This window comes from Zosterops lateralis (genome assembly GCF_965231275.1).
Source record: "Zosterops lateralis genome assembly, chromosome: 27".
NCBI lineage: Eukaryota > Metazoa > Chordata > Aves > Passeriformes > Zosteropidae > Zosterops > Zosterops lateralis.
In genome coordinates this window covers 5551874-5565685 of record NC_139787.1, presented here as the reverse complement: position 1 = coordinate 5565685, position 13812 = coordinate 5551874, and the positions used below count along the sequence as shown (strand labels likewise).

Here is a 13812-nt window from a genome sequence, read left to right as displayed (position 1 = left end):
GGTCCCCGACGGGGCCCCGGTGAGGCGGGGCCGGGGGGGGGCACCGAGCGCGGCCACCGCCATCTTCAGTGGGCACCGCCGCCGGCCCGGCCCCTCGCACAGCCTGACACACAGACCCACACAGACACACACAGACACACACAGACACACACCCCGGCGGCGCCGCTGCCCGCTGCGAGCCCCCCGCCCGCCTCTGCCGTCGGGGGTGTCCCCGTGCAGCAGTGTCGGTCCGCCCGGTGCTGCCGCCCGCGGCCCCGGTGCCGTCGCCTCCCGGTGGGAGCGGGGCGCAGGCGGAGTGGGCACACGCCCCGCGGCTCCGTGCCCGGACCCCGACAGTTGCCGAGTCACCGCCGGGCGGGGCCGGCGCGGGCGGGGCGGGGCCGGGCGGGGCGAGCGCCGCAGCGGGACCAGTCGGCAGCTCCTGCATCCCGGCCGCGAGAGCATCCTCCGCACCGGGCCCCGCACCCCCGCGGCCCCGGCCTCGGCGGGGCCATGGCCGAGATCACCAGTGTCCACCCCGGCTTCGGTGAGTGGGGCCGGGCCGCGGCGGCCTCGGCTGCGGCCCGTCCGCTCCGGCGGGGCCCCGAGGGGCGTCCCCGGGGCCGGGCCGTGCGCGGCGCTTTCGGCCCCGCTCTCCCGCGGGGGGACCGAGGCGCCGGTGCGGGGCCTCCGCACCGCGGAGCATCGGAGCCCCGACCCCTCGGCATCCCCCGGCCCCTCGGGGTCTCTCGGCCCCTTGGCACCCCCGGGCCCGGTCCCTGAGCATCCCGCGGCCCCTCCGCCCCCGCCGGCCGGGCGATGCCGCTCCCCCCGGAGCCGCCGCTGCTGGGGCGGTGCCAGCGCTCGGCCGCGGGCGCGGGGCCGGTGCCGGCGGTCGGTGGCGGAGCGGGGGCCGGTGGCAGGTGCAGACCGGGCCGATGACGTGATGTCTGTGCCGGCCCGCGCCGCGCCCCGGCCTTTGTTCGCGCTCCCCGGGGCGGCTGCGGCACCGGCACCGGCGCCACAAGGCGGGGCCTGCCCGGGGCACCGGGCGATGCTCGGGCGGCGGCGGCGGGGCCGGGGCGGGGAGGGGGAACCGGCCCGGCCGAGCGCCGGCGGGGCCCGGGCGGAGCCGGGAGCCGGTACCGGGAGCGCCGCGGGGGCGGTGGAGGAGCTCCGAGCCCCGCTCGGCCCCGTGCGGGCCCAGCCCGGCTTTGGGATGGTTTTTGGCGCAGCCCCGGGGTGAGGAGGGCGGGGGTTCCTCCAGCGCTGAGCGCCCAAAGCGCTGCCCCCGCCTGTCCTGCAGCGCCCGCTGAACTTCCCCTGGCACCCTCCGGGCCCCTGGCACGGCTCGGGGGCTGCGTTTCCTCTGAATCCCCAAGTACCCGGGGATATCCCTCCATCCAGCTCCGTTTATCTCATGGCAAACGGACCCGCTTCCCTCTTACCTTGTGTTTCCTGGGCTCCGAGAGCCACGTGCTGTCACCATTTAACCACTGGCCACCATTGGGGTGTCCTTAGCAAACATCGAGTTTCAAAGGAGGTTTTCAGTGATTTTTGATTTTGTTTTGGTCAAATTGTAACATCACATCAGAACGAAGACCTCTTCCACAAAGTTTGGGTGAAAAAGCAAAGTTCTGCTGTGTTGGGAGGGAGGTGTCAGGCTGTGCTGCCATTTCAGGTGGACACTGGGCATGGGGAGTGCTCTGAAAGCTGCAAAATCTTCACTAAAATTTGGTTTAGGCAGCCTTAGATCAGCATAGGGAATTATGGAGACAGGACTAATGGATGGATGGAATGATTACATAAATAGGAGCCAGGACAAGGGAGATTGGGAGTAACTGAGGCCCTGGATGAGATGAGGTGGGACACAGCAAACCTCAAGCCATGTCATGAGGCTGAGGAGCTCTTTGCCACAGAACATCGTGGGAGCCAAATGTAAGACTTGAAATAATATCTAGAGTCAAAATAACTTTTAGAGTTACAATAATTCAGTGAGGGAAAATATTTATTTGGTGCTTTCTGGTGTCACTGTTGGGTGCTGCTTCTGAAATTGTCCTATCAGAGGTGCAGGAAATGAAGGTGCAAGAGCTGATCCTGTGAAGATCAGAAACAGAACACACAGCAAGAAGCAAGAAGCACGAATAAGGATAAGGATAAGAATGGAGTTTCACCATTTTTCTTACACATCCACCAAAGCCTTTTAAGCTGAGTTGTCTCCAAATGAGCTGCTAAAGACCATTTGCCTCATGTTAAAGAGGGAAAATTAAATGACAAACTGAAGTTGGGTTATTTGGGCAGTGTTTTGTCAATCCCATGAATTCTTCTTGCTTTAATGAATTCAATCCCAGGCTCTGCAGTGAGACCTGGGACAGGTTTCTCTGTGGAATCAGTCACCACAGCCAAAGATTCCAAGTGCAGGTCAGATAGGCTTCTAACTAAAAGTGTTTTTTCCAGTTCTGGAAGCAGGCAAAATAATCTTCCCTGAGTCTGTGAGGTGCTCAGTTTACAGCCTGTTTGCCTCAGTAAATGATGATGTGGGAAGAATAAAAAGAATCCAAATTTATGTGCTCTCTATAGCTTCAAGGATGAGGTTAGAAGATTATTTCCTCCTGTTTGTGTACAGAATGAAGAGGAAAATGAGACAAGTTTACCTTTTTTTAACCAGCTGTCTCATACGACCATGATTGTCATGGCAAGGGTTTTTGGTAAAGGGGTGGTTTGTACAATTTGTGAAAGAAGGAGACATAGGGTTAAAGGGCTTTTTGTTTGTTCCTTTGCTGGCTTCCAAAGAAATAAAAGAAAATGGCTTTAAAACCATGAATACAAAAATAAGTTACATGAAGAGCTGGCTCTACCTTCCTAAAACCTCCCACCAAGAAACTGAAGGCTACAAAAAAATCCCCTCCTTTTCCTCCCCTTTTAAGACTGAGCAACCCCAGCTCTTTTTGCATCTCCTTCTCTTCCATGTGCTCTTCATCCTCCATCCTCCATCCACCATCCACCCCAGCGTTTCAGTCCTCTCAGAATTGCTGGAGGATGTCAGTGCAGTGTGCTGGGGAACTAAGCACCACTGGTTTCATTCTGTGCCTTGGTAAAACTTCTCCAAACTCATCTATTAGCAAATAAGCAGATAAAAAAGAACATTATTTATTTATTTATTTATTTATTTATTTATTTATTCTGCCTTGCCATTACTGATTAACACAGCTGGCATAGAATCTCGAAAATGTCAGATAATCCCTAAATCCAAACCCAGGATTTTCTGTCTGTTGGTTTGGACACGATTTCCATGGGAGATTTCGTGTTTACCCTTGGCCTCAGCCACAAGGGCCAGGGCAAAACAACAATTTCAGGGCAAAGGGATATTTTAAAAATTGTTAATGAAGGATATCTCAGACCCAGCATTATGGCCATATTTATTACTCCCTCCCTGTTGTTAAAATAGAATTGTGTAACGTTCCTGAACAGGGCATTAAAAAAATAAAAGAAAAAGCTTCTTGCACATCAAGAGCCCGCGTTCCTATGGAGATGCTGGTGATGCAGGAGCTGGGTTTGGCAAGATAAGGCAATCAACAGTTTGAGATCCTTAGCTCATGGAACACAGGTCAGGCATGCCTTAGGAGTGTGAGAAATAAATTTAGAGACAGAAACGATGTCTGGGGAAACTGTGATAGGCAGATCCCAGAATCAGGAGCATGACAGGACTGTGTAGATCTGCAGCCAGGGGTGCTGGGGACCCAGCTCGCTCCTCACTGCCTTGTCTTCCCACAGATGTGTCTCCCGTGGTGGCAGGACTCATTGGAGCCACCGTCCTGGTGGTTTCTGTCTCAGTCACAGTCTTTGTGTGGACATGCTGTCACCAGCAAGCAGAAAAGAAGCACAAAACTCCCCCCTACAAATTCATTCACATGCTGAAAGGCATCAGCATCTACCCGGAGACCTTGAGCAACAAGAAGAAAATCAACCGGATCCGGAGAGACAAGAATGGCCCAGCCAAGGAGGGGGGCAGGGGGAACCTGCTGGTGGATGCGGCTGAGTCGGGGCTGATGGGCCCCGACAAGGCTCCGGACGGGCCCCCCCACGTCGACCAGCTCCCCATTAAAGTAGATTATGGAGATGAACTCAGCCCAGATCAAAGCCTCACTCCAGGAGGGAGTAAAACCTCCTCCCCCTCTTCCCCGGGCGACGACGTCATGCTGGGAGACCTGACTTTCTCAGTGGACTACAACTTCCCCAAAAAGGCGCTGGTGGTCACCATCCAGGAGGCCCACGGGCTGCCCGTGATGGACGAGCACACCCAGAGCTCCGACCCCTACATCAAGATGACCATCCTGCCCGACAAGAGGCACCGCGTCAAGACCCGCGTCCTCCGCAAGACCCTGGAGCCCGTCTTCGACGAGACCTTCACCTTCTACGGGATCCCCTACAGCCAACTCCAGGACCTGGTGCTGCACTTCCTCGTGCTCAGCTTTGACCGCTTCTCCCGTGACGACGTGATCGGGGAGGTGATGGTGCCCCTGGCTGGGGTGGATCCCAGCACTGGCAAGGTCCAGCTCACCAGGGAGATCCTCAAAAGGAACATACAGGTAAGTCACTTCCCTGGAGGGTGGCTCTGCCCCATGTTTGATCCCAGAGCTTTTGATCCAGCTTTTTACTGAGCAGGAATAATAATGCAGATTCTCAGCCATGAAGCCTGGTTTTCCCCCAGGTGCATGTTTGTGGTGGGATATGGCTGTGGTTTTAGTCAGGCACTTCTCTGCTGTGTAGTGATGGCAATTGGATAAGGTTTTGTCACTGCTGAGGCACAGGAATGATGAATGTTATGATGGATGGTGCCAAGAGAAAAGGCAAATTCCCATCTCCAAATAAAAGCTGATGTGATAGCAGGATGTTCATCTGCAAACCTCACTGAGATAGGGAGGTTTCTCTGATCTGACCGATTTAGACCCCTCTACTTGGAATTATATACAGCTGAATTGTGGCTGTAAAATGTGTCAGCAGAGCCTGACTGGATTCTCCTGGTCCTGGAGCAGAAATCAGCTCCCAGGAATCCCACCCGAGATGGGTTGGATTGGGAACAAAATGCAGACATCTAAAATTCGGGTGAAATGAATCTCACTCTGAGTGTCTGGTGTTATAAACAAAGGGATGAGCACCCTGGAGCAGATGTTTGTCTGCTCAAAAGGAGGAGGAGGCAGAGGAGGAGGTACTTCAGATTTTAATCTTCTTGCTCAGTTGATTTCTGCTGCCCATCTCCCAGGTTCAAACGCAAAAGGCATTTGGACTCATTTATTGCTTCAACATCTTGGAAATCGTTCCTAGGCTCTATAAAATCCTTCCTTATGTCCTAGAATGGCATTATTTAACTTGAAATGTTTCTACTTTATGGAGTGTTTAGCTTTTTTTTTGTTTTTCTCTAGTATTTATAGGAGATTCTATGTCAATGACCCCAACAAGAGTTCTGGTAATTATTTTGCTTTTTTTTTAGTTCTAGGGATGCTTTACAATGTGATAAAACAAGTGGCTGGTTCAGGGTCTTAAGTATTTTTTTCAGTGTATTGACTGGATCTCTTAGAAGTGATAGATTAAAAATAGAGGGGGAAATAGATTTAAATATAAATAATTTTAATCAAGGATGTAAATTTATTTAACATTTGTTATTAATCAAAAATTTACTTACCTTGGTGCCAGCTGTGCATGCTTGAAAATCTGCATCATTCCATGCTGCCAAAACAGCCATCACTAAACAAAGTCCATAAGAGGCTTCAAAATCTGGGATACAGAATTGCATTCAACACCCACTAATGACCCAGTGACCCAAGCCAGGCCTATATTTCACCCTAGTGAACATTCCCAATGGTTTCTAACTGACAATCACAGACTGAAAATCACTTTGAAGCAGAATTCCAGAATGATTTGGGTTGGAAGGGACCTTAAAGATCATCTCGTTCCAACCCCATGCCATGGGCAGGGACACCTTAGGACCAGAAGAACCCCAAAACTCTTAATAACATCTTCATCTCCCTAAAAATCTCTTGGCTGTTGTATTCTTCTGTTTCCAAGGAGCCAAAGTTCCAAACATTTCCCTTCCAGGCCCAGGAACTTGCTCCTGTATTTGTTCTCCTCCCAAAATTTTGCACGAGCAGTGAGTTCCCAGCAGCTGGAATTCCATGGTCCTTGTGAGTCCCTTCCAACTGTCCCATAACAGGACAGTTATCACTCTGTGACTCCATGCATTTGGAAAACTCGTGGTAAACGCACAGAAACCACTCCAATAAAAAGAAACCACCCAATGAAAATGAACATTTTCTGGGCTGAAGTTCATGCTCTCCATTTTTCCGGCTAAGCTGAGCAGAGGAGCACTGGCAGAACTTCACCTCAGAGCACAGAGTGGAGCATTTGCTGTTGTGCTTCACTGTTCTGAAAGGAGAAAAATCCCTTCCTTGGGGCCTCACTGACCCTTTGCTCTGCCAGCTCCCAGTCCCTGATGGGGCAGGGGGAGGTTTGGGAGAGAGCCCAAAGTTTCAGCAGCTCTGTGACTGACACCACACGAGTTCCCACCCCTGGCTAGGGCTGTTCACCTTGACAGCAAATAAACTCCATCTCAATTAGTGCCAGCTCAGTGGAAGTTAACACACACCATCTGGAAACCAAAACTAATTATCTTAATGTTATGTTAATGCAATGTTACTCTTTGAAAGGATGCACAGCAGGTTTAACTGAGATCGAGAAAAAAACCTGCTCTGGTTTTATCTTATTTTCATCTTCATCCAGTGGCTTTGCAGGCTGAACTGATGGTGAGACTGTCAGGACACTCCTGAGGAGCCTGAGGGGCTCAGCTACTGAAACCCCACAGAAAAAAATCTGTGGAATTTGAGCTCCTAAACCCCTCAGAGCCCTTTAATAACAGATTCCCAAAGGCAGCCTTGGCCACTCCTCTCTCAGAAGGTTTCACCAGGTTTCCTCTCCTAGAAATGCAGAGCTTCAGGCTGTGAGGATGCTCACAGGTATGGTGTGAGCACAGGATGGTTTCCCTTCTGCAGCTGAGGCACCAAGAACAGCCTGTGGCTCATTTTCCCACTCTTTGGGCATTTAGCACAAGGAAAGGAAATTCTGGGGACCTCCAGAAACTGCTCCAGTGTCTGAGACCACCTTGTCCTAACAATTTCTGTGTGTTTCACCCCGGCAGAAGTGCATCAGCAGAGGGGAGCTGCAGGTGTCCCTGTCCTACCAGCCCGTGGCACAGAGGATGACCGTGGTGGTGCTGAAAGCCAGGCATTTGCCAAAGATGGACATCACTGGCCTCTCAGGTAGAAGCTATTTTCTCCAGCTCTGAGTGTGTGGGAAAAAGATCAATTAAATCCCCAAGTCCACTTGCAGGGCTTTTCCCTTGTTTCAGCTGAAGATTTTTGCTGTTTACACATTTTTCTTAAAAGTCTTAAGGGTGATGGATTGCCCAGAGTGCTCCATCACTCACCTGTAGATGGTTGTGCAGAGCAGCCCAAATCCTTTCTGCTGGGAGCCCTGGCTGGTTTATGCAGGCAGGAGCTTGTGAAGGCAGCAGCTCTCTGTGCTGGATCCAGAACAGCCTGGATCCATGGGATCCATGGGCTGAGGCCAATGGTGTGAGGAAAACCGGGAACAGCCCTGGCTGGCAGGGGCTGGACATGAGCCCAGGTGTGCCCAGGTGGCCCAGTGGCACTGGGCTGGAGCAGCCCCAGGGTGGGCACAGGACCAGGGCAGTGCCCACCCCCTGTTCTGGCACTGCTGAGGAGCCTCAAATCCTGGGGTCAGTTTTGGGCACCTCATTTCAACTAAGACCTGGAGGGGCTGGAGCGTGTCCAAAGCTGGGGAAGGGGCTGGAGAATCCCTGAGGGAGCTGGGAAAGGGGCTGAGCCTGGAGAAAAGGAGGCTCAGGGGGGACCCTGTGGCTCTGCACAAATCCCTGACAGGAGGGGACAGGCGGGGGGGTCGGGCTCTGCTCCAGGGAACAGGGACAGGAGGAGAGGGAACAGCCTCAGGCTGGGCCAGGGGAGGCTCAGGATGGACAGCAGCAGGAATTTCCCCATGGAAAGGGTGGTCCGGGCTTGGAACTGCCCAGGGAGGTTTGGAGTGCCCATCCCTGGAGGTGTCCGAGGAAGGGCTGGAGGTGGCACTCAGAGCTCTGGGCTGGGGACAAGGTGGGGATGGGGCACAGCTGGGACTCGAGTTGGGAGGGCTTTTCCAAGCTCCATCATTCCATGATTCTGTGACTCTGTGGGCCTGAGCAGCACTGTTTTCATGGCTGGCTGTGTCTGCCTCAGGCCCTGCCCCTGGAAGAGGAGGAGGACAGGTGTGACAAGGAGCAGTGACAGACTCAGAGTGGAGAGGAGGAATTAGAGACAATTCTGTGTTTTGGGTGTTCTCATTTTTGCTGCTTTTGCTGGGTTTGTTCTTGTGATGTTTGAAGAGAGGAGAAGAGCAGCTGTTCTGGCTTTCCTATTTCACAGATTTTTACATTCCTGAATCCTCTTAGCAAAGTCTCCTTCAGGATTATGGGGAAATGGTTGGAATCAACTTGAGATACAGAAGCAGCCTGACTGAGAGCAAGCGTAGTCCTGGTTTTGCAGCTTTCTCCTGGGCACCTCAGTGGGAATGCAGACAAATGCAGACTTGGCTTAATTACTGTAGGCCCTACATTCTACTCTTTCTTTAAGAAAAAAAAAAAAAAAGCTGTGCATGTGTAGTCCCCAACCACAGGATAAAATTTTCAGTGATGTTCTACCTGCAGAATCTTGTGACTAACACTGTTTATTTATATGATCTTTGTGTTATGCATAAGCCCATTTCAACTGGCTAAAAGAAAAGGTGAAAAAGAGGCAGTGCCAGCTGGGCAAGGGCCTTCCAGCTCCAAAACTTGTGTGGAACGAAAAAAAAATCCCTCAGTGCCTGGTATCGTGATTGTAATCCTCCACCAGTGTCTGCATAAAGAGCAGCTGCCTGAGGGCTGGGGGAGGCTGGGGGGAAAAGGGAGGCTTTGTTTTAAACTTTATTCTTTCCCAGTACCTTCTACTGGCAGCATTTCCCATCTGCAGATCATTGAAACTGCCTGGACCCTTTGTAGGGCTGTGTCCTGAACAGGGGTGAGGTGGTCAGTGTAGGGGACAGAGTGGTTTGGGGTGACCTCACTGTGGCCTTCCAGGGCTGGAAGGAGCCAGCAGGGAGAGGGATTGTTTATGAGGGCCTGGAGTGGCAGGACAAGGGAGAATGGCTTCAAACTGCCAGAGGGCAGGGCCAGACAGGATATTGGGAAGGAATTCTTCCCTGTGAGGTGGGTTGTGCCCAGAGAAGCTGCGCCTGCCACATCCCTGCAGCGTCCAAGGCCAGGTTGGAGCCACCTGGGGTAGTGGGAGGTATCCCTGCCCACAGCAGGGATGGAATGGGATTTTTGAGTCCCTCCCAGCCCAGCCCAGCCTGTGGCAGCGATTCCCAGCCCGTGCTGGATTTATCCTGGGCCGTGTCATTGGCTCCTCACTCTCCCCCCAGCAGACCCCTACGTCAAGGTGAACGTTTACTACGGACGCAAGCGCATCGCCAAGAAGAAGACCCACGTCAAGAAGTGCACTTTGAACCCCGTCTTCAACGAGTCCTTCATCTACGACATCCCTGCGGATCTGCTGCCCGACATCAGCATCGAGTTCCTGGTGATCGACTTCGACCGCACCACCAAGAACGAGGTGGTGGGGCGGCTGATCCTGGGCGCGCACAGCGGCAGCGCGGCGGGCGCCGAGCACTGGCGCCAGGTCTGCGACAGCCCCAGGAAAGCCGTGGCCAAGTGGCACAGCCTGAGCGAGTACTGAGCACGGGCACACACCCCCCTAGGACAGACTTAAACCTTGTTTTAGCTGTAGGACTAAACTACTTTTCGTTGAGAAGCAGCAGCTGATTGGTTCTCTTAGTGATGTGGTTTTTGCAGGGCACTAAAATTCTAAGGAGCATTAAAAGAAAAAAAAACAAATGATGGGGAATAAATAATAATGGGAAAAAAAAAAGGTACCACGAATATATATAACAGTGTAATCACGCTATTGCATGCCTACTACAAACTGAAATTAGTATAACTGCCAATATCAAGTTGCAGGTTTTAATACAATTATCTGTCACTATGGAAGTTGTGTTTGTGCCGAGCTGTCTTTGCTGGTATTCACCAAGATTGGCCTGTCTTCATTAGGCTTCTCCCAAAGTTTCTGAATTCTGCTGTTTAACCTCTAGTTTCTTGTTAGTTTTGCCTGCCCATTGGTTCTTGCAGTTCTGTTCTGTGCTGGTTTGGGAGTCCCAACCGCGTTTCCATGTAGAGCTGGGTTAGAATTCTGCACTGGCACAAAAGGAAAATACAGGGAAAATGGCACTGGCCTCCAGAGAAGAGACAATTCTGTGTCAGGCACAGAAATCCTTGTCGTTGTGATGTACTTGGGGAGCTGTGAGGTCACAACATCCAACTCTAAAATCCAGACCCCAACCAACTGATCCCACTGATTTTGCCACAAAGGGGGTCACACAGGCAGGATCTCACAGACTGTAGGAACTGGGGAAATTCTGCTCAGTTTCATTTTATTTAATCCTGTCTGTGCATGAAGGGCCCAAGAAAACCCAAACACAGATGTGTCAGTGATTGGTAAGGAAACTCTTAAACGTTGAATGTCAAATTCTGCCTGGCTGATAATTTCTGTTTAATGGCAAAACAAAGCTGAGATAGGGAAAGGTCCTAGAGGCAGAGCTTGTCCATGAAAAGGTGACAAAGCTTCCCTAGCTTCCCTTCATCCATGCCAGAGTCAATTTGCATTAGACATCATCTTTCAGTCACCTAAAAGCCAGCTCCCAAAAGAGGAGTAAACACAGGGCAAAGCCTGGCACCAAAAATGTGCCAGACCTGGAGTTTCAAGGCAGCTTGAGGGAATCCTGAAATCCTGACTGACTTCTGACTCTGGGAACCACTTGAAAGGGGAAAGATGGCCCTGACCAGAGGAACCTTGAGCACCTTAGGCTACTTTAACCCTGCAGAGTCAGGAATTTGGAACAGAAAGTTTGGCAGCAGCTGCCTGAGAGCTGGTGGTGCTCACACAGCCCTGGAGCTGCCTTTGGATGCAAGCAGAGCATCCTGGCATGTAACTGGAGTTGGGTATTTGGGCCACAGCCCAGCCAGGGCACAGCTAAAGGTGATAACTGGCAGCAAATAATTCATGGTAACCAGTGTTGGTGAATGGAGCAGAAATAATTATAACTAAAATTGTTCCTGGGCTCTCTAGTGGAAATGCAGAAGCAGAACTGGGTTTGCAAAGAGGCTCCTTGACAGCCCCAGGTTTTCAGGAAACCTTTGGTTGCTCCCAGGCAGCCAGTCTGCTCTGAGCCCTGTGGGATGCAAATAGGAATGCAAATAACAGATTATAATTTAAAAAAATTAAGATCATTTGCCTACTTATGGGATTTGACTGCTGAATTTTAGATCCCTGTTGGAAAAATTATCCTTTTCACCTTCTCTCCCCTGAAATGGGAATAACTGAGCAAGGCTCTCCTGGTTCCCCACAAGGCACCAGGGCAGCAGCAGCTCTGTATGAACAGACAGCACTTTGTGAGCTGCCACCACTTTGGCATTTCTTCCTAAGGCATTATTTTTGGAAAGCTGATTTATCTCACTCACAGCCACTTACTCACTGGCCCTCCCTCTCCGGCTGTGGCTCCTCAAGGCTGCAGCTCCATTTCTCAGCAGACACAAGCCTGGACTTTGTTTCCCCTTCACCCATCCCCATGACCAGGATTTCTGCCTGAGGTTGTAGTAGATTTTATCAGTGTCTTAAATGCTTTCTAGCTCGACCTCTGTGGCTCAGAGCCACAGCCCAGAGAACGAGTTCCCCCTTGGAAATTGCTGTAGATCTCTTTCAATCCTAGTTTTTTGCACTAAGCAATTGTGTTGCTGCAATTCAAGCAAGTGTCACGACTTTTCCTCGGAACATGCTTTCCAACACCACTCCAAAGATCTGACCAGGACTAACAGCAGCAACAAAATTCCCTTCTCCCTTCGGTGTGAAAAGCATGACTAAGCCTAGATGATCTTAAGATTCCTTTAGTTGCAAAGGAAAGATGAATTTCTTGTCAAGGAAACATGCTCAGGGTAAATAGACTTAGGCTATCGGGCAGGTAGGAGTAGCTCCAACACTCTTCTGGAATAATAGGAAACTGAAAATGTGCAGATATATATTTTTTAAAACATAAAATAGACAGTAAGTGACAGCGGACTCACTGTAAAATCTCCCAGGTGTGGTTATTCTTTACCTTGTGTCTTCTATTGTAAAATGAACTTGGACAGTTACAACTTTGTGTGGATTAAAAAAAAAAAAAAGAAAAAAGGCAAAAAACCTAACTCAACCTGTGTGAAACTGCATAATGCTATAAGCTAACCTACATTCTGTAATGCTACCTTGTATGTTGAATTTGTTAACGCACATTGAGCGTGCAAATAAAAATTAAATCACTTTAGTTCTTCTGCCTTTGCCTTGTGTGACCGTGGGCAACACCCCACTCGACTGAACATTCCAAGGATTTGCTTCTATAAATATGCATTTCTGCTGAAAATGTGCACAGGAAAAGCACACACAGAATAAATTTCAGTGGAATAAAGAAAGGCAACAGAAAATCCTGGCTCATTAAGTATTAAATGAAAGCAGGTCTGGAAGAGAAAAGGGTGACCTAATTGTGGCCATTCATCACCTGAAGGAGCCACGAGGAAGATGGAGAGAGACTATTTATGAAGGCCTGGAGTGACAGGACAAGGGTGAGTGGCTTAAAACTGTCAGAGAGGAGGTTTAGACGGGATGCTGGGAAGAAATCCCTCCCCGTGAGGGCAGTGAGGACCTAGTACAGGGTGCCCAGAGAAACTGTGGCTGCCCCTGGACCCCTGGAAATGTCCAAGGCCAGGTTGGACAGGGCTTGGAGCAGCCTGGAGCAGTGGGAGGTGTCCCTGCCATGGCAGGGGTGGGATGGGATGAGCTTTAAGGTCCCTCCCAACCCAAACCATTCCCAAAACGTTCAGTGTGCCCCACACAGCACTATAATTTGGTATATTTTGATATAATTTGGCATGAACAGATATTGTTAAATTGAATCTAAGTGGGAAGAAAGGACATTATATGGGCAGAAAAAGAAGCAATTTGACTCCAGGATTTGTAACTCAGAAGAATTCCTGGACCTGTGGTCAAAGCCAAATTCTCCAGGAAAGTTTTTGTCTATCCCTCCCCGTGCAAGACGCAGCAGTTCCCCCTCAAGCGCTGGGATTTGGCTTCTGAGGTTTGTTTTTCTGCAGCTGCCCATCAACACCACCCAGAACAACATTGCTCGGCACGGAGCCACGGCTTTAGAAAAGGCCAAACAGCCTCGGGCTGGGTTTCCCCAGCAACAGATTCCAGCCTTAAGCCGCTCTCTGCTCTCCTGGAGAGCTCCCCGAGCAGCAAAAACCGATTTCCAGAGCCGCTTCAGGTGTCTCAGAACGAGCTTCAGGCCTCACCTGCGGGGACCCGGGAGGGTTCAGGCCAGGCTTTACAAAGAGGTGGGTGATGACCACGGTGATGAGCATGGCCAGTACAGCATTCCTGGGCACTCGGCGCTGGGGATCACAGAGCGATGATTTGGGGTTGGACAGGACCTTAAAAATCACCCAGTCCCACTCCCTGCTCTGAGCAGGGACATCTCCCACTATCCCAGGTTGCTCCAAACCCCATCCAACCTGGCCCTGGACACTTACCGGGGTTGGAGCAGCACCAGCTGCTCTGGGATGTCACAATGTCCCCTGCTCTGCAC

At 51.2% G+C, this 13812-nt stretch overlaps 1 protein-coding gene across 2 annotated transcripts; it reads left to right on the top strand.

Annotated features, from left to right (window-relative positions):
- The first annotated feature begins 383 nt into the window (after window positions 1-383).
- Window positions 384-12495, top strand: SYT11 (synaptotagmin 11). Of its 2 annotated transcripts, none has more exons than XM_083879011.1 (4): window positions 384-526; window positions 3754-4568; window positions 7172-7292; window positions 9511-12495. In XM_083879011.1, the coding sequence occupies exons 1-4, from the start codon at window positions 493-495 to the stop codon at window positions 9819-9821; spliced, it is 1281 nt and encodes a 426-aa protein (XP_083735137.1). In that variant the 5' UTR covers window positions 384-492; the 3' UTR covers window positions 9822-12495. The 2 variants fall into 2 exon arrangements, with proteins under 2 accessions (XP_083735137.1, XP_083735136.1); XM_083879010.1 differs by having other exon boundaries at window positions 9508-12495.
- The last annotated feature ends 1317 nt before the right edge of the window (window positions 12496-13812 follow it).

Excerpts from the sequence above, each read along its gene's own strand:
- SYT11 (XM_083879010.1), top strand. The coding sequence starts at position 493 with ATGGCCGAGATCACCAGTGTCCACCCCGGCTTCG. Across the intron at positions 4,569-7,171 it reads TCCTCAAAAGGAACATACAG|AAGTGCATCAGCAGAGGGGA; the intron begins GTAAGTCACTTC and ends TCACCCCGGCAG. Across the intron at positions 7,293-9,507 it reads GGACATCACTGGCCTCTCAG|CAGACCCCTACGTCAAGGTG; the intron begins GTAGAAGCTATT and ends CTCTCCCCCCAG.